General features: G+C 39.2%; 1 protein-coding gene and 1 long non-coding RNA gene across 2 annotated transcripts in view; one reads left to right on the top strand and one right to left on the bottom strand.

The window, feature by feature from the left end:
• PGM2 (phosphoglucomutase 2) overlaps positions 1-11,910 on the top strand; it is a 35,660-nt gene extending 23,750 nt beyond the window's left edge. Inside the window, exons 13-14 of the mRNA XM_019741975.3 lie at positions 2,584-2,717; positions 7,028-11,910. Coding sequence (XP_019597534.2) covers positions 2,584-2,717; positions 7,028-7,130 — 237 coding nt within the window. The 3' untranslated portion in view covers positions 7,131-11,910. The remainder of the gene's footprint in view (positions 1-2,583; positions 2,718-7,027) is intronic.
• A 1,881-nt stretch (positions 11,911-13,791) lies between these two features.
• On the bottom strand, positions 13,792-26,441 carry LOC109452750 (uncharacterized). Its single transcript, XR_012492914.2, has 3 exons — positions 26,302-26,441; positions 23,488-23,603; positions 13,792-13,942 (listed from the first exon to the last, which is right to left on the bottom strand). It is a non-coding gene; the product is annotated as an uncharacterized LOC109452750 (long non-coding RNA).
• Positions 26,442-26,745: the final 304 nt, after the last annotated feature.

The following is a 26,745-nucleotide window of genomic DNA, read 5'->3' as shown; positions in this document are numbered from 1 at the left end:
AGCACGCTTCTAAATAATGTGCTTATATGGTAATGTTTTGACTTCCAATGTTAGACTTTATTAATTTTCTATTATGGAAATAAGGATTTAGTTCTTCCACTTCCAGCATTCACTGCTCCTCCTTTTCTGCCCCTGCCCCCACAATACATTGATGCCACAACTTTGGGTGACGTCCGATTCTATGCTTGTGTTGTTATGACTAGTAACTGTTGTTTCCTGCTTAGTTAAGTAGTATACTATGATTAGGCTCTCCTAATTTGTATGAAGAATTGTTTTTCCTATAATGAATCATTGCTTTGTTCTTTCATTTGCTTGAATTTGTATGTAACTACCACCAGTTCTTCCCACATCTTTCAAATACCCCTCAGTAGGATTTCCACATGGTCCAATTAATTATTCAGCTAGTCTGTCAGTTGTTTTGTTTCCATTGGCCTCCCTCCTGGCCCCTCCGTCCGGGCAGGGCCATCTGCTCTCTGATTTAGGTGCACAGCTGTCATCTTGGGAATGCCCCTCGGAACTTCACCAGGGTTGGGTCCCTTGCTCCTGGAGCCTATGACTTCCTCCTTCTATATTTATTTTCCTAAATCACATCGTCTAGTAGCTTCCTAAGAAAAAGTGAATGGGAGGTAAATTTTTGGAGACATGTAGATCTGAAAATGTTTTTTTCTACTCTCAGACTTTACTGACTCACAGTTTTGAAAATATTGCTCCGTTATTGTTTGGTTTCTGGTGTTGCTGTTGAGCATTCATTCATTCATTCATTCAGGAACTAGTTGAGGCCCACTGTGTGCTGCCTACAGGCATGTCGGTATTATACTTGTCCAGTCCTTTGCATGCAACCTGTTTTTCTTTCTATGGGAAGGTTTTATTAATAGAAACTTTCTGCTTCTAAAATGTCAGCGATGGTCTTTAGTATGAGTCCCTTTTCATTCCTTTTTCTAGACACTTGGTGGGTCTTTGTTGATCTGCAGTCATTTCTTTCAGTTCTGAGAAATTTTCTTGATCTTGTGTCAGAGAAGGAGGCTAAATGGTTGTTTTTCAAATAACCTTTTCCCCTGTATTATCTGTTCTCCCTTTCTCAGTGAGGTGTTAGTTAGATGCTGGCTCCAGGACCAATGTTTTATTTTCTGTGTTCCTTTTTTTCCTATCATCCATCTGTATCTTTGTGTCCTACTTTTGGGAGATTTCTTCAACATTAACTTTCCGTGCTTCTGTTGACTATGTATTTCAGCTTTTAATTTATTTGTTTTAAATCCTATTTTTGTTGCATGTATATAATATCTTAGCTCTCTTAAGAATATTAATTATTCGTTTTTAAAAATGTAGAACTTTTTTTGCTCTGTATTGTCTTTATATCCTCCAAGTCCTTTTTTTTTTTAATTTGTTGTTGACTTTGTTTTTTATTTGATATCTTTTTCCCAAAGTCCAGTGATCCTTGATTTTCCTTTGGGTACTAAAAAGCTGATTAGAAGCTCCGTGTATGTATATGTATAATACAGACCTTGTCAACTGGCATATTTCAATCTAGGGAGATTGGGTAGCACATTAACTTTGTACGGGGGGGGGGGGGGGGGGGCCATCTGGGGGAGCCTAACTCGCATCCTGCTCTCTTGCCTAAGGGCTGTCAGTTGGATGCTGAGTCTCTTTAAGTGGTGGAGAGATCCTGGGAGCATGGGAGGAGGGGTGCTAGCATTTAGTGTGTGGACTCTAACGTCATATGTTTTCACCATACCCTGCCTTCCCTGATGCTTGGTGTCCCCAACTCCTGAGCCTTTCTGGTTCAATTACGCCACAGAATTAAACCATCTCCTGTGAGCTGGTTGCCTGACTGTGTGGGCAGAGGGTGAGGGTCCGAGAGGGTTGAATGGCTCCTTTCAAATACTACGTTGGTCCCTCCCCTGCCCTTTGCAGTACCCCGTGCCTCCATGAAGTGAGCTGTGCCCGGGTTCTGCAGAGCACCCTCACTCGGTCCTTGTCTGTCTCCTGCAGGGGCTCAGTGTCCTGATTCTGTGTTCCATCAGCTCAGTTTTGCTCCTCCGTCTGTTTTCTGCCTTCCCAAATTGGTTGGCAACCCTCAACTGCTATTTCCTCTTTTCCTCCGTGCTCTTGTGTTTGTTTTGCTTTTTGTACATCTGTCATTTTACTGGGGCTTTGAGAGCAATCAGCCATGGATACGGCTGCCAGAAGCTCTATTTTTTTTTTTTGTCTCGTCATAGACTTTTTTTGCAAAATTAAATAAGGTCTAGTGCCTTTTTTTTTTTTTTTTTGGTCATGCATTTATTCTATTTAAATCAACGTCTTCTGAAATGATGCATTTCAATTTTAATAAAACTTGAGTAGCGTTAATGAATAGAATGAAGGTAAAAAGCTAGTATACAAAGTTACTTAATGTTCACAATTACCTTATTATTATTTATCATGTCATTCACATGGAGTGCATTTTCTGATTTTCTCAAAATGTTGTTTTCTAAACCAATGTGTTTGTTTGGCATTTATTTTCTTGTTTATCCAGGGAAACTATTATTTAGGCCAGAACAGTTTCTATTGTTATTTAAGTTTATAACATGTGTAATTAATTCCTAGGTTCTCCCTACTAGTAAAAGCAGCCAAATGATCACCTTTACCTTTGCTAATGGATGTGTGGCCACCATGCGGACCAGTGGGACAGAGCCCAAAATCAAGTACTATTCGGAACTGTGTGCCCCACCAGGAAATAGGTAAGATATGGATATAACTGCTGTGATTTATTCCCTAAACTTCCTAATGGGTTCTATTCAAATGCTAAGTAGAAAGGTTTAATTAGGAAGGTTGTTTAAGAACCTGCAGCAATATTGTGGTGTTAACTACTTGAAGTATCTAGGGACTAGTGTGCTTACTTCCTACTTAATTACGTACTTTTCTTTCTCTCCCAACTTTCTTTGTATGAGAAAATTTCATTCCTAATTTCAGTAGTAGTAATAACACTTCCTTTTTCTAGTACTTTATATTTGAGGCAAGCACCAATGAGTTTTTTTCTCCGTGCCTCTGATACATTGCAGTCCACTGCACGTGCATTCAACAGATACCTTTGAGCACCTATTGAGTATTAGTCTTTGCTGAGACTCAGGTAGAATAAACAGCATATCAGAAAGAGTCCTTGTCACCAAAGAACTGATGGTCTGGTAGCTTCAAGGTCATATTTTTGTGACCTTGGTAAAGGGTTTGAGTTGGTCCCTTTCCACAACTGTAACATTTTGAACTTTCAACAACCATGGTACATATAGTTAGCATGTGTAAATACCTACTTAACTCTCAGTTAACTAGCACTTCTCTATTCAAAATACACTTAAGAATCAGGAAAAAAAAATTGAAGTAAGTCAACTCTGTCCAATAGAAATACAATGTGAGCCACGAGTGCAATTTAAATTTTCTACTGGACACATTTTTGAATAGTGAAAATAAACAGGTAAAACTAATTTCAATAATATATTTTATTTAACTTAGTATATTAAAATATTACAACATGTAACCCATAATAAAAATTATTGATGAGATATTTCACTGTTTTCCCACCCTAAGTCTTCAAAATCTATTTAGTATTTTACACTTACTATGTATTAATTCAAATGCTAAATTTTTTCGGAAACACTTCACTATATTTAGCTTCATAAATTTTGCACTTGAAAAAGTAGATTTTGATACCCCAGTTTTTCCAAACATACTTAAGTTTTCCAAAAACTGAAACGTGTCGGTTTTTAAAATTGAATTTCAATTCATTAAACTTAAATGAAATTAAAAAATCAGTTCCTCAGTTGCACTAGCGACAATTCAAGTGCTTGATAGCCACATATGCCTAATAGCTACTGTAGTAAACGGCATTAAGTTTAGGTAGTTGTTACAACATATGCAGACTCGGCAAAGATTTGCTCATAGAAGGGCTTTTCTGGCTTTGTGAATCAAATTTGCACTATGTGGGAATAGAAGCAGAGGAAAATTTCTGAACATCTTAAATTGACAAGCCAATAGCATATTAAAATGTAACAAATTAGAGGGGTAGGGTAAGAGTTGTTAAGGTTAGGAAAGTCTTTTCCTTAAGCAGGGAGAAGAAGTGAGTGCCGATAACAAAGCAAGAAATAGTAAAGCAAAATAAAACATGGATGCAGAACTCAGACTGTTCACCACTCTGCGAGTTTATCATAAGGGAAATGCCATTCCACACCAGTCAGCCCTGAATAGTCTTCTGAGTAAGAGCTCCAGTCCAATGGTCAAAGTCATAATACTAAAGATACTCAGATATATTTAAGAAGTCATGGGACTGTGTGATATATCTTGCTACAGAGTCCCATTCAAAATCTTGTTGTGCTTAAAGGGCAAAAACTCAACTTTTAAGCAACTTAAACACATAAAACAGCTCCTTTTCAACATGTTCTGCATTACCAGTGTTTTATTGAATATTGTGCAATTATCAGTGTGTCTGTGTGTTAAATAACAAGCTATTTACTACTATATTGAGTATGATTTTCCATTGACATGTCTTTGTAATTCTCATTCTCAGTGTTTTTATATTTCTGTCTCATTCAAAGACATTAGTTCTATTTAAAGATGCTTTCTCTATATATTTATCTTTTCATTATCCTGTGAAAATGTATCTAATATTTCAGAAAAACTGTCCTTTATAATAACAATGCTTTTTAATGTTTAAAGATATATGGTATTTACATTTTTCACATGGTTTACTGAATGGCCTTAAATTCAAGTAATAGTTTATAAATTGCTGAAAATACTTTGAAAAATTGTCCTTAGATTATATTTATTGAAATGTTGCTCACTTTTATTAAATGAGACATTAGGCATTAAGTCATCCATTTATTGATATGCTGTCAGTGTTCAAGCCAGGCAGATACCAGCATACCTAATGTAGAAGAGGAATAAAGTCCAGGCTAATATTTCCTTATTTTCTGATAATCTTAAATATTATTAACATATTTGTATCATTTCCATTTATTCACAGAATTCTACGACCTACTAATCCTTTAGAATGTAAAATCCTTTTCAAGTATAAGTCCTACTTTTAAGAAAAATATTTTTGTTGTGGTAGATGTCTCTAGTTTTGTCCAGGTTTTTATTTTGGAACATTTCAGACCTATAAAAATGTTGAAATAATCAGTGAGTACCCACCCTTCACTTAAAGCAAGGGTTGGCAAGCTTTCCTGTAAACAGCTAGATAGTAAATATTTTAGGGTTTGTAGGCTATAGGTCTCTCTCACAACTACTCAGTTCTGCTGTTGTAGCAAGAAAGCAGCCATATACATAAAGGAATGGGTGTGGCTGTGTTCCAATAAAACTTTATTTACAAAAACAGGTTGCAAACCATAGTTTGCCTACCTCACCCTAGACTCAGCAATTGCTAACATTTTGTGATATTTGCTCTCTCTCACCGTACATATTATATATTTGATTTGGGTTTTTATTTTCCTGAGCCATTTGAAAGTAAGTCACAGACTTCAATACACATTCCTAAGAACAAGGATATTCTCTTACTATCTTGAGGTTTAGATAATAATTATATCAGGCAGGGTTTTGACAGAAACAAAAACAGTAGGAAGTATATATAGATTCACAGATGTATGTTTATATATCTATATATAGTAAATTCAATGATGAGTTTTAGTTTCAGGTGTATTGTTAAAAAAAAAATACCAAAAAACACAGTAATTATTAGTTATATGCCTTCCTGAGAATTGTTTTTTTCTTTAAAGCACTTACGGAGAAGAGAAAAAAAAAACCTGTGTGATTCATAGGTACTTATGAAGCATAATTACTTCGTATGTTACCAATGGGTATAAAAATAATGATAATGAGAGCTACGTTTATTGAGGTTTTGGGGCCAGGTTCTTTGCTAATTGCTTTATATAATTTATTTCAATCTATGCAATAACACTCTTGAGAAGGTAAAATTTTTATCCCAATTTTACAGATGAGGAATCTGGGCCTTTGAGAGGCTAAGCCGTTTGCCCAAGGGCACACACCACTAACTAGTAGAGCCGGAATTAATGTCTGTAATAAAATGGATTGTTTAGTTGTACTGGTAAGCTATCACAATGTAAAACTGATCTTAACTAATTACATGGCTTGCCATTCCCATTAAAATGAGGTTTGCATATATGAAACATAGTCAAATATGAAGTAATAACAACTTGAATTGAAGGATTTAATTCTTTTTAAATCAGCTTTTTGGCTTGAATTTCTTATAACTCACACAGTGCTAGTGGCCTAACATTTACATGAGTTACTGGAAGTTTGTCGAAGTACAAGTTCATTTTATTTATTATCTACCTTCCAATTAATTGTTTGCCTATGAATAAGTGTTTTCCACATATTTGAAAACTTGATTTCCTTAGAAAACTTGATTTCCTTAGAAAACTTGATTTTCTTAGCTCCCTAGATTCTTGTTTATACTTTAGTTATGGCCCGTTAGTGCTCCTGTAGAATAATAAAGACAAACCCGGGGATCTGAGTTTCTGGTGTGTGACTGGAAGACCCACTAGGAGGCTCCCCATCTCTGTTCATTCTAGGAAGGCCTTACAGATGAGTCTGCAGCTTGACTTCCAGTAATTTGAGGGAAAACAGGATCTGGAACATTCGTGTCCTGGGAGACCAGGGCAAAACAGAGATGTCGCTTGTAAAGCGACTGGCGTGTGAACATTTTCTCTGCGCTGTTAGGTATAAACACTGAAGATCTTTTAGAAATGCTAGGCCCAAAATTGTGTTTCTTAAAAGTTCTTATGAGAACTGTGAAGGGCTGATTTCATTGGTGGTAAAGACTTTGGGAAAACCTTTGGGGAAAATAATGGATATTGTCTCATGGGATGGTTTTTGTCCAAGTTGACAGATGCATTCCCAAGCTGAAGTAACTGCAGTTCTGTTCTGTCTGATTTAGCCCTCCTCTTAAGGTTATATTTCAGTGTTGTTGGGTCAGTGTGGGGAGAATCTAATGTGTGCTTTGGAATAATTCACTGATCTGGACTTTCCCCCCTTGTATTTGCAGCGATCCTGAGCAGCTGAAGAAAGAACTACAGGAACTAGTCAGTGCTATTGAAGAACATTTTTTCCAGCCACAAAAGTATAACCTGCAGCCCAAGACAGAATGAAATATTCCAGCCTTGGGCTTAATTACATTTACCTACAATTACCTTGATTTGTTCAGCATTATTTGTGAGGGCCAAATGATTTAAGCTGTCACTACGTTTCTATTTTTTAAGTAGACTACATTCCTCATTGTTTCATGTTTGACCTTTAAGGTAAAGAAAAGATGGCCAAACCTAACAAACCAACATTCCTATTAAAAGTTTGAGAGTGGGCATTATCAGAATTTTTAAAAATGAAGATTTTTAAAAAATGAATGACCTTTAAAAATGTAATTAATATGCTTTAATTAGAATAAATAACAAGTATATGTTTTCTCTATAATTCTTTTTAGGAGTAATTGAAATAGCCAGAAAGCCTATACAATTACTAAATTCTGGCTGTCATATATGTAGGATACCCATATTTTAGATATACAGGCATACCTCGTTTTATTGCACTTTGCTTTATTGGGGTTCACAGGTGTGTGTTTTAGAAATTGAGGGCAAAATGTTCCACGAACAAAAAGATTATGACTCACTTTATTTGTGATACTCACTTTATTATGCTGGTATGGAACCAAATCTGCAGTATCTCTGAGGTGTGCCTGTCTGTATAATTAGATCTCTAACAATGGCATATGAAGTAAAATAAATGAATAGATTAAATGTTGTGTTCATGTTTGGGGAAAATACAATTTACAGAAACCTGTAAAAAGGAGTCAACAATACTTTAAAAAGATAAATTTTTTTGACCGAAAACTTTTTAGTTCTAATAATACACCATTATACATTGTATGCGTGCTAGGAAAAGACACCTTGACCATCTTTGTTCCATGTGTTAACATTCATTTTGTCTCTTTAAGTCTTGAATCAAACAATTGGTTATTGAGACTTGCCAAGTATTTTATTATATAGGTTTTTTTGCTTCCACACAATTTAATTCTTGGTCCTGAAGCAATAAGGACTATTCAATAACAACTGTTTACGTGACTGATTTTTTTTGCTGTATTCATATGTGATCAAAATTTAAAACTACTCTTTTATAATAGACTTCTTTTTCCAGGTTTATTATTTAGTCTGTGCCTTCTACTTCCTCATAATTGTTGGCCTTGTAACCTTCCAAAAGGACTCACAGTGAGTGAACATCCAAGAGCTAGGACCAAGCTGTTCTTTATATACTTTGTGTTTTATGTGATTTGTCTATTTTTAAAGTAAATGATTGCTCATTATTATTCTTACTGTTAACCTAGATGGTTATGAACAGTTTCTGAACAACGAAAAATAACAATACTGTTGACGATCATTTTTCTAAAGGAAAAGAATTTTTTTGTATCTTAGTAATACATAGTTTGTGTCCTACTAGAACTCTTAAATCTGCAGTATTCAGTATATTCTATCCGCTGCTTCATTGTAGAACCTATATTTGTTTTTGTTTTATAATGTTTTCCAGTCTCAAACTGTGCTCTAGAAAAAAAGAAATGACAGATTTGTGTCCCCTTTCCAGTTTTTTGAGCACGTAAACTCTACCCCATTCCAGAGTTTGTTTCTGGAAATACAAAGGTGATTACAATTCAGTCCTGTGATGGAGCTCAGAGTCTAATTGGAGGGTTAATAAGTAACTATAATACTTACAAATTCTATAATAGTGGTATATGCAAAGTACTCAGAGGTCAGAAGTGTAAGAGAGCCATTCTGCCCAGAGAAAGCCTCACAGAAGAGGTGACAAATGAGTTGCTTCACCTTCAGGGGTGAATAGCAGTTGAAGATGGAGGAGAAAGTCTTCCAGGCACAGAGCACAGCATTGACAAAAGAGTAGAGGTGCTGGGATTGGGGGCGGGGGTGGGGGCAGTTAAACAGAGCCCAGATGTAAACCTCAGGACATACCCTACTTCTCTGCCACTCATTTGAGCAGGTGACCAGTTGAACCTACAGGAGATCCCTCAATTCAATTTCTTAGTTATATTTCCAAGAAATAGTACACCATGGATGCTCACTAAGTATTTCTTGACTTTTTCTTATTATGGATGTATGGTAGCATTATTTGTGGTGCATAAAACTTGCGACATTAGACCCTTGCATTCTAATCTTGGTCTCCTGTGACCCAGCTCTGTGACCTTGGTCAAGTCAGTTAATTTCTCTGTCTCAATTTATTATTTTTTGAAACTTTTTTTTTTTTTTTTATGGCAGTTCTTGGTTCACAGCAAAATTGAGAGGCAGTTACAGAGATATCCCATATACCCGCTGTCCCCACACAGCACACCCTCCTGTATTATCCACGTCCCCCACATTCATTACTATTGATGAACCTACATTGACACATCATCAACCAAATTTTAGAGACAATTAAAAGATCATTGGTTGCCAGGGGTAACGGGAAGAGGAATGAAGAAGCAAAGCACAGAGGATTTTTAGGGCAGTAAAAATTCTCTGTATGACACTACATTAGTGAATACATGTCATTATATCTTTGTCCAGTTCCATAGAATGTATAACACGAAGAGTGAGCGCTAATGTAAACTATGGACTTTGGGTGATAATTCTGTCATTTTTAAAATGTAGAGATTTTACTAAATGTTCTCTGAGGTCATTTCATGTTGCAGGTCTTTAAATTATGTAGAAATCCAATAAGGGCACGATCAGCAATCATCAGTCATTGGCAATTCTCTTTGACAGAATGCTTCACTAGTCCTCTTATAAGACGTAACATTTGCGATGGGGGGAAAAGCACTTTGTGCCAAAGAGCAGCAGCCTTGTGTTCATATCCCACCTTGCCTTACAGTCTCAAGGGGGTGGGTGCTGAAATTCGGGACAAGCAAGGAATACCATGTGCCCTGCAGATGGCTGAGAACATGTTTTGCAGGGGAGTTAGGCAATGATCAGGAGTGAGCGCTGTCACAGAAGTCCCTCTGCATCCTACTAGCGAAACCTGCTTGGGGAAGACCTTCCAATTTGAGTGTAGAGCTGGCAGCCCATTTTCTCTGGTGCCTAGAAAGAACAAATCTCAAGTTAAGTCTAAGAGACTGATTTGCAGGATAAAATGCAGGCCAACTATTTTTTGTGTTTTTATTTTCTTTGTGGTCTTTCTATGAAACAACAGCTGTTCCTTTAAGAAACATTGGAAGTACTTCGTATTTATCTCATTGATTTACCTCAACCATCATACTGTGATGGAAAAGTATTGTTATTTCATGACTTTGGAAACTCAGATGGTTTTAAAAATAAGTGCTTCAAGTGACAGACCAAATGTATGTGTCCTACTTTGAAGGGATTTTGAAAGGATGGCATCTAATACATCATTTCTACATCCTAAAAGAATGAATGTTAAGAATTAATTTGTGCATTAATTCATACGTTCACTGATTAAGTCATGTTCGAATCCCACTATGAGCCAGGTGCTTTTCTGGATACTGGTAATAAACCTACAATCCTGATCTCAAACTTAGTCTAGCGGGGCAAATACACCTGTGCACATATCATTGCAACAGAGTGTACTGCTGTACGAGGACAATATTCCAATGGTGGGCAAGCAGTTCTGTGATGCCCCCTGTACGCTTGTCTTTTTCCAGACTATCAAGTTCAGATTCCTAACATTTTTGTTTAAAACACTTGACTCTGGGAGACTATCTGCATGTCATCCCCCTGCATCATCCCTCAGTTCCATTTTTTGTGTAGGGGTTCAGATCAGGCCTCCCAAAGTGTGTCACTTGGGCACATAAATTATTTTGAGCTGAAGGTAATCGACCCTACAGGATCATGAGAAACTTCTGTCCTCTTCTCCCTTAACTACCTAGAAGAATATGAATTAAGGGCCTTGCCCATGATAATCTTATCACTTTGTTGACTTGTCTTATGGCAGAGCAAACTACTAATTACTGAACATTTGCTCTTATCTTCCTGCAATGACCCTTTGAAGCTCCAAGGTGCCTTCCCTCGTCCTTATCTCAGAATGTCATCTATACCTCATTTTCCCTTTCTGTTTCTGAACCTCTCATGTGTGCAGGGAGTCTGCAGACATGTAGGAGGGATTCCCATACATATGTATGTAATTAAATTTGGTTATTTTCTCTTGTTAATCTGTCTCATGTAGATTTAATTATTAGACCAGCTAAAAGAACCTTGAAGGGTAGAGGAAAGTTTCTTCCTCCCCCACCCTTGCCACAAGTGTATTTGTGTAGAGTAAGTCAGCCACTGAATGCAAGATATCACACTCTTAGGCAGACGAGAATCAAAGTTTAAAATAGCATCCCTTCTTCTGTGGGCTTCTACACCTAAGCACGTAAGTGCAGTGCTCATTCAGTAACGGAAGAGAAACAACTGTCTGGAGAAGTGAGGCCCACAGACAGGAACACATGACCACAAGGATGGAGAACTGTGTTGGGGAATCTGGTTTCTTTTGACCTGGCTCCCTTGTGTAGAGCATTGAAAAGAAAATGTGAGAAATAGCTGTTGGCCACCTCCCGGCCACCTCCCACTCGGATTCCAGTTCAAGCCACTTTGGTGTTTGGCCCAAACCTGGTACAGAATGGCATTGGCCACGCAGACCCAAGAGCCAGCTCCAGGTCTAAAGAGCTTTTGAAGCCATTTCACAATAGCCTTGTGCAACTTCCAAAGGGAAGTTAGGGTTGCAGTTTAGAGATGATGAGCCTGATTGTGTCCTTAAAATGCATTGTTCTCAGCCGTTTCAGCTTAACTGGAAAATAAAACAAACTATGTTTAAAAATCTGTTGGTGGCCCGAGTGAAAGTAGCTCCTTATCTGATAAGTGTTCTGTTGTTTAACAAAATAAAAGTAAACTTTAAATGGAAGTGTGAGCTAATTATCTCCTTTGCTGGTTCTGCAGGCTATTTTCTCTTTTTTTTTTTCTTTCTGGACCTGCGTTCAGTCCCTGAGGTGGAGTCATTGATTCTCTGCTCTCTGAAAACTTCTCTGTGCTCATGGCTGTAATTGTCCTAAGTGCAGACTCAGACTTCTCTCCCAAGTTCTAACCCTGTATTGCCACCTGCCTACTTGACTTTCCTACTCAGACATCCTCAAATTGCGTTCAGTGCAGCCTGACCCCAAATATTTTTTCCCACTCAGTTCCCAGCTACCTTCCCTCCACTTTACACTATATATCGTCAAGTCAAAACACTAGTCCAGAATCTTCTGTGATTCTAATTTTTTACTCTCCCGTCTTTTTCTTTTTAAACTTATTATGGAGACTTTCAGACATACACAGAGAATAGTACAATGGACCTCCAGGTACTTATCACCCAGCTATAGCAAATCCTCGATTCATGGCCAGTCTTGCTACATTTAAATCCCCCTCAGTCTCCATCTTATTACGGGACAATTGTGAAGCAAACCGCAGACTTGTCATTTCATCTGTAAACATTTCAGTATGTATCTGTAAAAGATCGGACTTATTTACATACACACAACCATACTATCATTGTCACACCTAAAAATGTTTACAATTTCTTAATATCAGATTATCCAGTGTGCAAATTTCCCCATTTGCCTCATACATATAGTTTGTGCTTGGTTTGAATCGGGGTTGAAATAGTGTCCACTCGTTGCATTTGGTTTATAGTTCTCGTAAATCCCTTTTAATCTGTAAATTTTTTATCTCTTTTTTCTTTTTTTTTTTCCTTTTTGTAATTTATTCCAAACTACCAAATCATTTGTCCTGTAGGGTTTCCTGCAGCTTGGATTTTGCTAATTGCTTCCTTGTGGTGTATTTAACATGTTTCTCTGTACCTTATATTTCCTGCAAAGTGGTAGAAAAGATGGAGAAGAATGATCTAATTCAGGTTTGATTTTTTTTTTCTTTTGGCAAGAATACTTGATTGGGGAAGGGGTGGAGGGATGGCACTCACACTATGTTTAGTTGTTTTCCAAGTTTACTTGTTTTCTGAGTTATCACCAGCCAGTTTGCCCACTCTTGCTCTGTACTGCATAATAAAGAGAAAATCAGGTAACTGGCAGTGGGATTCAGTTAAAAAGAGATAGGGTTCAATATGACCAGAATCACTCACACACAATACTGCAAGACTGCTGGAGGCAGGCCTCCCACAGAAGGGGGCAGGAGGAGCCGATGAACAGTTTCAGACAGGATTTGTAACTTATGTCAACCTTGTTGAAAGAGTACCTGCTGTGCCCAGAGAGCACTCTTGCCCTCCAGTGGTTTAAAGAAAGTGATTTGTCACACCTTTAGGTTCTTAATGATGGCTTTGAATTGATTACTTGCCTGTTCTAGAACAAAATTACATTTTTTTTGTGTCGAGTTATAAAGACCAACAAACAAGAGGAGCAATGTGAATAGGTGCAAGAATTGATGAAGGGACCTGATGAAGGCTTTACTTGAGTGGACTGGCCCCACGGTGGACATAATCACAAGTCAGAGGAAATGTGATGTTTGACGATCTTCCTTCAGATGGTGTGTACTGTGGTGTGCAACCCGGAATCAGAACCACAATCTTGTTGATAAGACAGCAAGAGATTTAAATGAGGACGAGTTTGTGCTGCTGCTTGAAAAGGATGGTCTCATTTGACATCCACAATGTATGGGGTCATAATATGCACTTAGCACCTTCTGTGAAAAGGATGCTGGACGGAATTGTGTGATGCCATGAAATTTACCCCAGAGTATGCATTTTTGTGGCACGCACCAAACATCAATTTCACAAAGTAAGACAAAACGATTCTGAAGTTTGTGAAGTCACACAGGGTCAATGTTGTTCTCTAGCACCTAGTCTCTCATCAGGATCATCTCTGTCATCATAACAAAAATAAGATTGCTTCATTGAGAATCACCAGTTTGCAGCACAAGCCAGAAACTGGCTGATGAGTGGAAACCTAAAAGAATAGAGAAATACAGTTACAGTGGCATGAACTGAACTTGTGGATGAAACAGACCCTGAGCTCATGGGCAAGGTATACTTTTTTTCTTTTTTTTTTTTTTGAGACTCTTGACAAATCACTATAATGAAAGAAATAGTGACTAGGCCATTTTCTGAATAGAGAATGGATGAAGTTGAAATAGTATGCATTTGTTCACAAATGGTAGCACACAGTACATACTGTTCTCCATGTGCCTTTCAGTTCCCTAGTTAGAAGGACATTTAAGTTCCCAATTCCTTGCTAATATAACAGCAATGAATAACACTGTGTATATGTCATTTTACCTCTCGTTCTTGTATACTGCAAATGGTATTTTTAACAGCTAAAATACCTCCTTGTTGAAAGCACGGCATGAGATGATCTGTGAGAACACATTATAAATTGCAACGTGTTCAGCATTACTATCATTGGATAAATGAACAAATTAGATTTATAAACAGTGTTTCATAGTTCAACCATTTACTGTTTGCAGTTCTGGGTTAGGAAACCAGTATCTTTTTGCTGCCCTCATTTCCCAGATGTTGACAATAATTTTTTTTTGACAGTAATTTTTAAAGAGAAAAAAATTAATATTTCTAGGTTGTGCTCACTACCATCATCGAGGTTAAAATTGTGGGCTCCATAGCTACGTTTATTGTAGATAATTATAAAAATGTAAAAAATCAATGAAAGTAATCATCCTTGTTCCCACCGGTAAAGTTGAAATTAAAGAAGTAGCAAGTGTTTCTGACAATCCGGGGTGTCTTCGTAGGGGAGAGTAAGTCTGCTCCAAACAGCTTTGGAGAAATAATGTTTTAATAAGAGTATTTTAAAAGTCCAGTTGACACACATCATGGTATATAAATGCTTTGTGTTTGCCTTGTTCCATGATGCAGCATCTGCTGTATTGTTAAGAACTCTAATACAGGGCCCACGTGGCACCAGTCTAGCCTCCTCTTAAAGAAGTGGTGAAATAGGCCACGTGGATGGGGACAAAATTGCATAGCAATACTCAGAGCCTCCTCTCTCCTTGCTGAGTCAATGTGGCAGTTTAGCCTCTGTCTTCTCATCTCTATTAAAATTGTACTCTCAAAAAACCTTTTAATTGCTCACTTTTCTCAGACCACATTCTCCCTGACTTTTTAGGACCTGTTAACTTGAAATCAAAGGTTTTCCAAAGGTTCTGTGCATAGAATCCAGAGAGTCAATGAACTTGGAGAGGAAATTTAAAAGTATTTGAAAGTTACTTTTAACAGTTCTAGCCAAAATTTGGATCTCCCTTTAATTAAGAATGTAGGCAACAAACCACAAAAGTATTATCAGACCCCATGATTTTGTCACCAATGGAAATCACCGATTTTCGTGTCACATTTCAGTTGTCACAGGTATCTCAGATTATCATATATACTCATCACTACTGAAAATCATGTTCATTGTTAGACCCATCTTGTTATTTAGTGTGTTAGTAACAAAGCACATCTTAACCTTATCGGACATGTGGTAGGGAACTGTTTTCCTCCTTTCTGCAAGCGCCTTTTCATTTTGTTGATGGTTTTTTTTGCTGTGCAGGTTTTTTAGTTTAATGTAGTAGTTTTTATATTTTTTAATGATTGAAAAAACATTTTTTAAATATTTCATGCCTTATGACAATTTATGAAATTCAGATTTTAGTGTCAACATTCACTAGAACAAAGCCACACTCATTTGTCTACATATTGTTTATGGCTACTTTGCACTACAATGACAGAATTGAAAGTTGGGAAGGAGACTGAGTGGCCTGCAGAGGCTAAAATGTTTCGTAATCAGCCTTTATTAAAAGTTTGTTGGGGGCCGGCCCAGTGGCTCAGGCGATTAGAGCTCCGTGCTCCTAACTCCGAAGGCTGCCGGTCCGATTCCCACATGGGCCAGTGGGCTCTCAACCACAAGATTGCCAGTTCAACTCCTCGAGTCCCACAAGGGATGGTGGGCTCTGCCCCCTGCAACTAAGATTGAACACGGCACCTTGAGCTGAGCTGCCGCTGAGCTCCCGGATGGCTCAGGTGGTTGGAGCGGGCCCTCTCAACCACAAGGTTGCCAGTTCGACTCCTGCAAGGGATGGTGGGCTGTGCCCCCTGCAACTAGCAACGGCAAGTGGACCTGGAGCTGAGCTGTGCCCTCCACAACTAAGACTGAAAGGACAACAACTTGAAGCTGAACGGCACCCTCCACAACTAAGATTGAAAGGACAACAACTTGACTTGGAAAAAAGTCCTGGAAGTACACAGTGTTCCCCAGTAAAAAAAAAATCCCCAATAAAGTCCTGTTCCCCTTCCCCAATTAAAAAAAAAAAAAAAATCTTAAAAAAAAAGTTTGTTGACTTTTAGAATTAGAAGAGTGGAAGTGTCCTGAGGACAGTGACAATGGCTCCTATATCTTTACATCACTTTAGTGCTGAGTTCAAGGCCACAGAAAGAATCAACAAATCTCTACTGGTTGAAAGACTCTACTAAGCCCTTTGTAGTACATACCTGCCAGTTTGGGAATCTTGGTAAATTTTACCTCCCCCTTAATTTTATCTCTAAGCTGCACATTCAAGGACTGACATTCCTTTTCCTTGAATGATAGAACTTCATCTTACATTTTATATTTAGCAACAGGAAAATGAGAAGAAGGCCGAATGACTCTAGCTCAGCTTTGCTGTTAAAGGAAATAACTAAGTAATGAGGCATGCTCTCACTACATGCTGCGGCACAACATGAATTATTATGCAATAGGAAACGTGGTCAGAAGGAGACTAGCCTGCAGCACATTTCTTCCATATGTGCTGATCATTGGAACCTTGATTCATTTCAATGGATGCTCCCCCAAACTAAAGGGTCAGAAAGTCCCAGCCAAAGCTCAGCTCTACCACTGAACACCTTGCAGCAAGGAAGGTTATCCTGAAAGCCAAGGACTCCCTTTATGTCTTCTTAAAAAACAAAACAACTCTGTACAATAGCACCCTCAAAAACAGTATTAAAAAGCAGTAACATGGCACAGAGGAAAAGAATTAGAAGCAGAACATCTAGGTTAAAATTCCAATTTTTGCCCCACAAGTCTTCTGCCTTACGAAAACTCAAACTCTCTAAGCTTAATTTTCTTAATGTATATAATGACAGAAGTAGGGGAAAAACCTCTAAGGGCTATTGAGAGGATTAATAAGATGGGACATGTCAATTATAAAGCACTATACACTTGCAAGTAACATTCCAGGTAAGGATGAGTAAGAACATTTGATGCAGTGTGGAGCTGGAGGCCATGCCAAAGTTGGAATGTTCTTTGCTTTCTATAAGCCCCTCTTTTCCTTCCTTCTTTCCTTGCTCCCTTCCTTCCTTCCTTCCTTCTTCCTTCTTTCATGTCTGCCACATTTCCAGAAATGATGCTTAAATGAATGCTTAAATGCTGCTTGCATGCATACAAGGCAACAAAAATATTTAAAAATAAGAAAATAGGACTAAAGAAAGAGAAAGGTGAGGTAAAATGAAGCTAGGAGTAAGGTAATAACCAATGCTTTCTGAACCACTAAATTCTCCTAACAATGAAAACTGACAGACATGCAATCATGTTCTTCTGCCAGGTAAAGACGTTAAAAAACAAAAATAAAACATGCCAACTAAGGCTCCTACCATTGACCCTCACCATAATTTCATTAAAAAAACTTTCTTTTGTTAACACCTACAAAGTGGGAAAAACGTGATCTCAGAATACAGGGTAGTCCAGTTTAGTTTTACGAAATTACATGTTGTTATTCATATTTTGTCTTGGATGGAGAAATAAAAACTGGCACAAGCTGGCAGTGGCTTAGAAAGGGCACTTGTGAATCAATGACTTAGTACACAAAATGACCTCAATACTTGCCAAACAATGGATCCCAAATCTGACCTTTGACCCAGTAGGCAGTACAAGGATGGAGATACCACCAGTTCCTCACGGAGAGAAAAGTTATTCCTAGTAGAGCCCTAAGAGACCTTTTTCCCAATTCTTAAAAGGACATTGTGTTAGATATTAAACAATATCCCCAAAATGAATAGGACATTTTTATAAAATGTGTTCCCCCAATATGAGCGAATGAGATGTCAAAGTACAATTCAATAAAAAATTTTTGTGGATGCATTTCAGGCAAACAGCTCTCACTTGGGTTGGTCTGATACAGGAACTGAATTTAGGGGATCCAGAGTCTAGGGGACAAGTTGGACTGTATATCTTTTAGACAGTTCTTTGAAACGACATTTTTCTCAACCAAGCTTTTGACATCGTATGGATGAGCTCTCAGTTCCATGATTTTACAATTCATTTGTAGTATATCTGGGAATGAGATCCTGTATTGACAGTTAAACAAGGAGTCTCATGCTTTGACATTCAGCTCACCCAGGGTGAAGGACTGACATATCTCTTAGGGCAGTTGAGAAACCCCATAAGGGTCCAAGGGGTAAACAGGGGGACCTAGGAAGCTTCTAATCTAAGGGAGGTACCATATAGACATTCCATGAACTCACAAATGTCATGCGTTACAAACTAGTTTCATTCATTCCATATTTATTGGATGCCCACTGTGTGTTAGGTTCTATTCTATGCATTGGAGACACAGCAATGAACAAAACAGAAAAAAATCTTTCCTCCTAGAGGAGAGGGAAAGAAATGGATGACAAATGATATGCAAGTTACTAACATAGTATGTTAGAGGGCGATAAATACGATGGAGAAATACGAGTATAAATTAAGAAAAGGGGACAAGAAGTGTGTGTAGCAGTGGTTTCTATTTTCAAAAAGTTGGTCAGAGAAAGCCTCAGGGAGAAGGTGATATTTAAACAAAGACCTAAAGAAATCGAAGTAGGGGGCAATATGGACATCTGAAGGAAGAGTGTGCTTGGCAGAGGGAATACTGAAAGCAAGGGTCCTGGGACAGGAGTGTGCCCGGCAGCTTCGAGTAACAGCAAGGCCAGTGAAGTTTGAGCAGCCTGAACCCCAATACTACTAGCATGAAATACATAGTGGTGTGGGGGTAGGGAAGGGGTCCCATAGGACCCTATAAACCATTATAAGTGCACTTGAAAAGAATGTATATTCTGCTGTTTTGGGGTGAAATGCTCTAAAAATATCGGTTAGATCCAACTGGTCTAATGCATCATTTAAGGCCACTATTTCTATATTGATTTTCTGTCTGGAAGACCTGTCCCTTGTTGTCAGAGGTGTGTTGAAGTCCCCTACTATGATAGTGTTACTGTTGATCTCTGTCTTTATGTTGGTAAATATCTGTTTTCTATATTTAGGTGCTCCTATGTTGGGTGCATAGATGTTTATTAGGGTTATGTCTTGTTGATCGATCCCTTTATTATTATGTAGTGCCCTTCTTTGCCTTTTGTTATAGTCTTTGTTTTAAAGTCTATTTTGTCCAATATAAGTATTGCTACCTCAGCTGTTTTCTCATTTCATTTGCGTGAAATATCTTATTCCATACCTTTACTTTCAGTCTGTGTGTTTCTTTTGATCTGAGGTGGGTCTCTTGTAAACAGCATATGCATCAGTCTTGCTTTCTTATCCTCTCAGCTACCCCATGTCTCTTGATTGGAGCATTTAATCCATTTACATTTAAAGGGATTATTGATAGGTACATAATTATTGCCATTTTATTATTTGTATATCTGGTTTTCCTTTAGTTTGTTTTTACCTTCTGCTTAAAGAAGCCCTTTTAACATTTCCTGCAATACTGGCTTGGTGGTAATGAATTCCTTTAGTTTGTTCTTTTCTGGGAAGCTCTTTATCTCTCCTTCAATTTTAAATGATGGCCTTGCTGGGTAGAGCAATCTTGGTAGTAGGCCTTTGTTTTTCATCACTTTGAATATTTCCTGCCACTCCCTTCTGGCCTGCAAAGTTTCTGTATTAAAGTCATTATCCTTAGTAATATTTTTACTAATATATCCCCTCGGGCAAGGGAAGCAAAAGAAAAAAGAAACATATGGGATTACATCAAACTAAAGAGTTTCAAAAGGCATCCTACTGAATGGGAGAAGATATTTGCCAATGATACATCTGATAAGGGGTTAATATCCAAAAATTATTTTAAAAAACTCATACAACTCAACACCAAAATAACAAACAGCCCAATTAAAAATTGGGCAGAGGACATGAAAAGACATTTCTGTAAAGAAGACATAGCCAACAGACATATGAAAAAATACTCAATGTCACTAATCATTAGAGAAATGCAAATAAAAACCACAATGAGATACCACCTCACTCTGGTCAAAATGACTATCATCAATAAATCAATAAACAACAAGTGCTGGTGAGGATGCAGAGAAAATGGAACCTTCATGCACTGTTGGTGGGATTGCATATGGAAAACAGTATGGAGGTACCTCAAAAAAATTGAAAATGGAACTACCTTATGACCCAGCAATTCCACTCCTGGGTAGCTATACAAAAAAATCCAAAGCATTAATTGAAAAAAATATATGCACCCCTATGTTTATTGCAACGTTATTCACAATAGCCAAGATATGGAAACAACCGAAATGCCCATCGACAGACGATTGAATAAAGAAAATGTGGTACATTTACACAATGGAGTATTACTCAGCCATAAAGAAGAATGAAATCTTACCATTTGCAACAACATGGATGGACCTAGAGAATATTATGAAAAGTGAAATAAGTCAGAGAAAGACAAATACCATATGTTCTCACTTATATGTAGAATCTAAAGAACAGAATAAATGAACAAACAAAATAGAAATAGACTCAGAGATACAGGGGGGAAAAACTGATGGTTGCTAGATGGGAGGGGTGTGGGGATGGGGGAGAAGGTAAAGGGATTAGAAAGTACAAATTAGTAGTCACAATATAGCCATGGGGATATGAAATACAGTTTGGAGAATATAATCAATAATTTTTGTAAAGATTAGGTAGGGTGCCAGATGGGCACTGGACTTATTAGGGAGAACACTTCATAGACTGTGTAGATGCCTGACCACTGTGCTACACACCTGAAGCTGAAGTTGAATAATACTGAATGTCAACTATAATTATGTATTTCATATATATATATATATGGAGAGATATATATTCCGATGTCAGGGGTAGTAGATTGCGGGGGTTATCACTTTGTGAGGGGTGCAAATGTCTAACTATTACATTGTTTTGTACATCTGAAACTAAAATAATAATAATAATAATAGAAGCTAACATTTAAGTGTTAAAAAATTAAAGGAACAGACAAGCAAGATAAACAAGCAAAAACTCATAAATAAAGACAACCATATGGTGGTTACCAGAGGGAAAGGGGGAGGGGCAAGTAGGAGAGAATAAAAAGGGTCAAATATAAGGTGACAAAAGGAGATTTCACTGGGGTGGTGAACACACAATGCAATATACAAATGATGTATTATAGAACTGTACACTTAAAACCTATATAATTTTATTAACCAATGTCGCCCCAATAAATTTAACAAAAAATACAAATGAAGAGAAAAAAACATTACAAGGACTTTGACTTTTACTCTGGGAAAAGCCATGGGGGGTTTCTAAGTAAAGTACTGTCATATCCCAACTAATGTTTTCACAGATTCACTAGCTGCTGTATTAAAAATAGACTGCAGGGTAGCCAGGGCAAAAGCAGGGAGACCAGTTAGCCAACTATTGCGTATTTCTAGGTGAGATTACACATTATGTACCAGCAATGTCACAGTGACATGTGGGATAAAACGAAGTGGTGGTCTTGTAGTGTGGGAAGCTTAGTCATCTTACCAGTCTGGGTAAAATCCCTGAGATCCATAACTCTGACAATTTACAAAGAAATTCTCACAGACCTTAGACAACTTTAGCTATCATAGCAAAGAGTGTTGTGCTATCTAACACTTGCTCAGCTTTGCTTTTGATGCCTAAACCCACAAAACCAGCTCATGTGGTTAGTGGGAACCTCAAGTAGAGGCTGGATTTTGTCAGAGATCGGTATGGAACGGTTGCTTGTGTATAGCAATGATTTAATAAATAGGAGAGGGAGCAGAAAAGGGAAGTGGACCGGTGCCCAGAGTTTTATCTGCTTTGTCCATAAAAGGAGATTGACCACTTCACAGGAGCTTACTCTGGGGCTTGAGGATACAGTCCACTTGTTCTCACACTTCATGGATTTATGTTGTTGCATCCATTGTAAGCACAGGTTATCCTGTGCTGTAAAATTTTTGCTTATTTAAATTGCTGAAATTCCAAAATCTATATTGGTTATCTGCTCATTTTATTTTATTTTTTTACTCCACTATATTTTATTATTCTTACGCCTTTAAGAAAGCAGTTTCAGGGCCCACCATGGTAGGCAAGTCAACGTAATGTACTCTCTGATCTTGACCTCAATCCATTTACATGTTGTGAAGAACATTTTTTATAAATAATTAAGACACTTGGCCATTACTTCATGTACTGTTAAGATGCTAGTAGTTATGCCCTGGGTTGGCAGGATTGGCAAATTACCCAGTGTTGGTGCTAGGATGCTGCCTCCTCCCATGCTTGAGGCAGACACTGCTGCTTAATTTTGCACCCTTTCCCACAGAGCTAGAACTTGCCTCAGAACCTTCTCCTGCCATCCCAGATCTCACCATCAGTCCAGGGTTCCAGAAAGTCACTGCCAATCAATGGATCTTAATTTCTTGCCTTTATTTATGCCAATTTTGGAAATAGGCCCACTAGTTAAGAACGCTTACCTTATTATGTATACTTGGAAATCAGGTTGAAAATGTATGATAGCAAGAGAGTCTGGATTTCTAACTAATGTAAACATTTAATAACTGATACATTTAATAATAATAATTTTATTAAAGGCCTCTTTTCTACATTAACCAAAGACTCTTCATTCTAGATTTGTACATGTGTCCCTTAACTTTTTAAAAGTCAAGTGGCCTCAGGGCTTCTCACTTAATTTAATGGAACCAATGGTTCACAGTTTTCTAGAACTCTGCAGCCATCCTAAAGTTGATATTAATGTTCCTGGCCTTTGGCAATGAACAATTAATTATGCTGCAAATGACTAAATTGGAAAAGACTCTATAGGGGAAGCCCCAAAAGAATGACCTGTGGCAGGATTTCAGAAGGAGCTAGGGGTTGTCCACACAAGGAGCTGGCAGCAGCCATAATTGCTGAAGCCTTTGCAGTCCCCGGTTTTTCACTCACTGAGCCAAGGGGTCAGGAACTGGTGTCAGCAGCGAAATGCTGTGTGTGTTCCTGGGTTACACCAGTCAGGAGAATCAGGGGCCTGAAAGAGTCACAGCAGAGTTTGGCCCCATTCCTTACTTAGTTTTGTTATTGATGACTTCAAGAACTACCAACAGAATCCCTTCCTGCGTCTCCAGGGAGCTCTGTGTCGCCATCACCAAGGCCACATTGCCCCAGCCTCTGCCATGGCAGTGTACCAGCTCTGCTGGGAGCCACACATCTGCACGACAAGGGGAAGGAGCTACTTTATTCAGGAACAAGGGGCATCTATAGGTGACAGCTGGGGGGTTACCTCTTACCTTTCTATTCTGTACTGGGACAGTATGGGTGTCCGCTCCCAGTTTGACAGTCTTTATCCTGCTCTCCCAGGTATCACCATCAGGTCCAAGGTCCCTTTTACTAATTTCTTCCAGAGCTGCTAGAAACACATGCAAATGAGGTTGATGGCAGGCTATCTCCAACTCCCTGAGACAATGCCTTACAGCAAAAAAAAAAAAAAAAAAAAGAAAATCCTTATCATGTATTATAAAAGGAGTTCTGTTTCCAGGAAGCTAAAAGTGTTATAAAATCTCTCGTTATCATTCTTAGGGCACTAACTAACCCTGGGAACTGGAAAAATGATGCAGAAATCACTGCTGCTTAAAAGGTCATGGCCCTTCCCTAACCCAGATCAGGGGTTGGGGCAAATGGTCATTTGCCACTAAATTGTAAATCTCTGAGCTGGAATGTGCTAGATTTCAGCAGTGGGGTGGGGGGGCAGGAATGTTTTCCCCCTCCACTACAATAGTATGAGAGACATAGGACCTAGTCTGCCTTTGCCCTCCCCCACTTTTTACTTCTGTGACCTGATTAGACACCTGCACCTAAGCTTTCCTGTATTCTGGGACTGGAGGTGTGGGTAGAGTGGGGGTGGCGGGATAAGTGAGGAAAAGAAAAGGGAGGGGAGTGGCAGAATGGGAGGGTGTTCTGGCCAACATGTTCTGTAAGCAAAGCCCAGCCTTGGCTGGACCCATTCTACCATAGGCAGAGTCTAGCAGGCAGGGTTCTTAAATAACAGTTTCAACTATCATCTGCCAGGTCATGTATGAGGTCAGACAATTAAGTTCACGAACTAATCCTAGAAAAAGTGCTACATACCTCATTGCTGAATATCACTACAGTCACCTTCGAAGTACTCCCCTTGGGAAGCTATGCACTGATGCCAGCGCCTAGTCCACCGTTTGAAGCAATTTTGGAACTCTTTTTCTGGAATGACCATCAGAGCTGTCGTTGTATAACCCTTGATGTCCTGAATGTCATCTAAATGTCTTCCTTTCAATATTTCCTTTACCTTCGGGTAAAGAAAGAAGTCACTGGGGGCCAGATCAGGTGAGTAGGGAGGGTGTTCCAATACAGTTATTTGTTTACTGGCTAAAAGTTCCCTCACAGACAGTGCTGTGTGATCTGGTGCATTTTCATGATGCAAGAGCCATGAATTGTTGGCGAAAAGTTCGTTTTCGTCTAACTTTTTCACGCAGCCTTTTCAGCACTTCCAAATAGTAAACTTGGTGAACTGTTTGTCCAGTTGGTACAAATTCATAAGAATAATCCCTCTGATATTTAAAAAAAAAAAAGGTTAGCAACATCGTTGCAACAAGTTCATAAATTTAATTGTCTGACCTAATATGAAAGGCAGTTTAGGGGTGTCAGTGAAATGGATGACATTGCCCCTGCCTTGACATCCTAGCAGGAGGTGTGTGCCGCAGAGAGGAATGAGAACTGCACAACTCAGTTGGAGACAAAGATGTGAGGTAATTATGAGGTGATCCAAGCACCAACAATATGGCTTAACTTGTTTACCTGGTCTTGTAACCTAATGAAAAACAATTTCCATAACCCAATGAATGTTCTAATCATTAGAGTATTCATGTCTGTATATACTCCTCAAGTTTTGTTTTGTTTTTAATTTAAGGCTAAGTACACAAATATTTATGCTATAACAAAAATGAGCTAAGTGCTACAACAGGGCTACACAATGGCCAGAGAGAAAGTGTGTTATAAGCGGCTTTGGATGTTCCAGGTCCCAGCACCTATTAGCTTTATGGGCTCCAAGAGGTATTAACCTCTTAGTTTCCTGGTCAAGTGGATTTAATCCTCTCTGCTCTGCAGAGTTTTTATAATGATTAGAGACAATACATGTAAAGTACCTACCACAATGCCCTTAATAGAATAGCTCCTCAATGAATAATAGCTACCACTACTGCGAGAGTTTTAAATCAAGCCGTGGATAAAACTTCTGTGTCCCACTTAAATATACTTCCCCTTGATGTAAGCATCCAGAGGAATGGGATCAGGGAATCCTAATCAAAAGGCTCCAAGAACCTGGGTCACCTTCTAGGACTACATTATTGGTGAGGCAGGGAGGAGGGGGCACCTTGGATTGGTGTTTGCCTCCTGAGCCACAGTAACAATAGCAGCTGCCATTAGTTGAGGCCCATGTATGTGCTACCTTACATACACTTTCCCATTTTATCCTCACAATGGTCCTATGAAGTGTGTATTGGTCCTCATTCTACAGGTAAGAGAATGGAGGTTCAGTAGCTTGCCTAAGCCACCCCAGACCAGTGGTGGAGTTGGGATTAGGGTTCAAGTCCAACCCCAAACTCTCTGTCACTGCCCTAAAGCTGGCCTCCAGCAACACTAAGCAAGATAACCCCAAAGATGTCACCTGGGTTTTTCCACTACTGACTGCTTCCCCTCATTTCCATTTTCCTGTTCTTGCTCTCCCCTCCCTGCTCACTCGTCTCTGGTATCCTACTTTCTTCAGATCCCACAATTTCCATCCCCCGGAGTGAAACTGCCCCTATTTACTTAGTGTGGCAGGGATTTGGGAGGGTTGCCTGTTTCCTGCTCACCGCTATCCCCTAATCCTGGGAGCTCGCTTTCCCAGTCGGCTTACATCTCCCCAGAGTGTCTCCTCACTCTCTAACGAGGCCGCTGGGAACTTCCCCAAACCTGACCCAACGGTAGGCACGCGAAAAGGCGTGTGTGTACGAGCGCGCGAGCGCGCGAGAGAAATAGCGCCCAATCCAGTCCCTGCGTCATCCACTCAGTTGTTCAGAAACGGGGCTCACCGGTGTTCCACAGGGGAGGGTACTTAAGCCTTTGCAGTTTCCCCAAATTCCTGATTCTCCTGCTTTGCCTGCCAGCTCCCGGTAGGATGTCCGTGCCTCTCTTCACTCCCTGCCATCATCCAACCCTAGGGCAGGAAGAAGGGGTGATGTGGGGAAAGCCAGGTGGTTTGGTCGCCTTCCTGTGTTCTGTCCAGTGTTCACCGTGTCCGTTTCGGAAGGAGAAGGCGAGAGTTCTGATGAGGCGAAGCTACCGCAGGGGAGCAGAGTGGGCTGGCAGTGCCACCTGCTGAGAGCACCGCGGGCCCGGCCCTCTGCTATAAATAGGCGGCCGAGGACAAGATTGTGCGGCCGCACATCCCGCCACGAGGGCCTTAATCTCGCGCGCGGCCCCGCGTCCCGGCGCCCCAGGCGTACGGCGGGCCAGGACCCTGCGCTGGGATGGCG

This window comes from Rhinolophus sinicus, chromosome 1, assembly GCF_057876585.1.
Source record: "Rhinolophus sinicus isolate RSI-liver-muscle chromosome 1, RSI-T2T, whole genome shotgun sequence".
Taxonomy (NCBI): Eukaryota; Metazoa; Chordata; class Mammalia; order Chiroptera; family Rhinolophidae; genus Rhinolophus; species Rhinolophus sinicus.
Note: the sequence above shows the minus strand (reverse complement) of the source record. Positions and strands in the feature narration are given on the sequence as shown.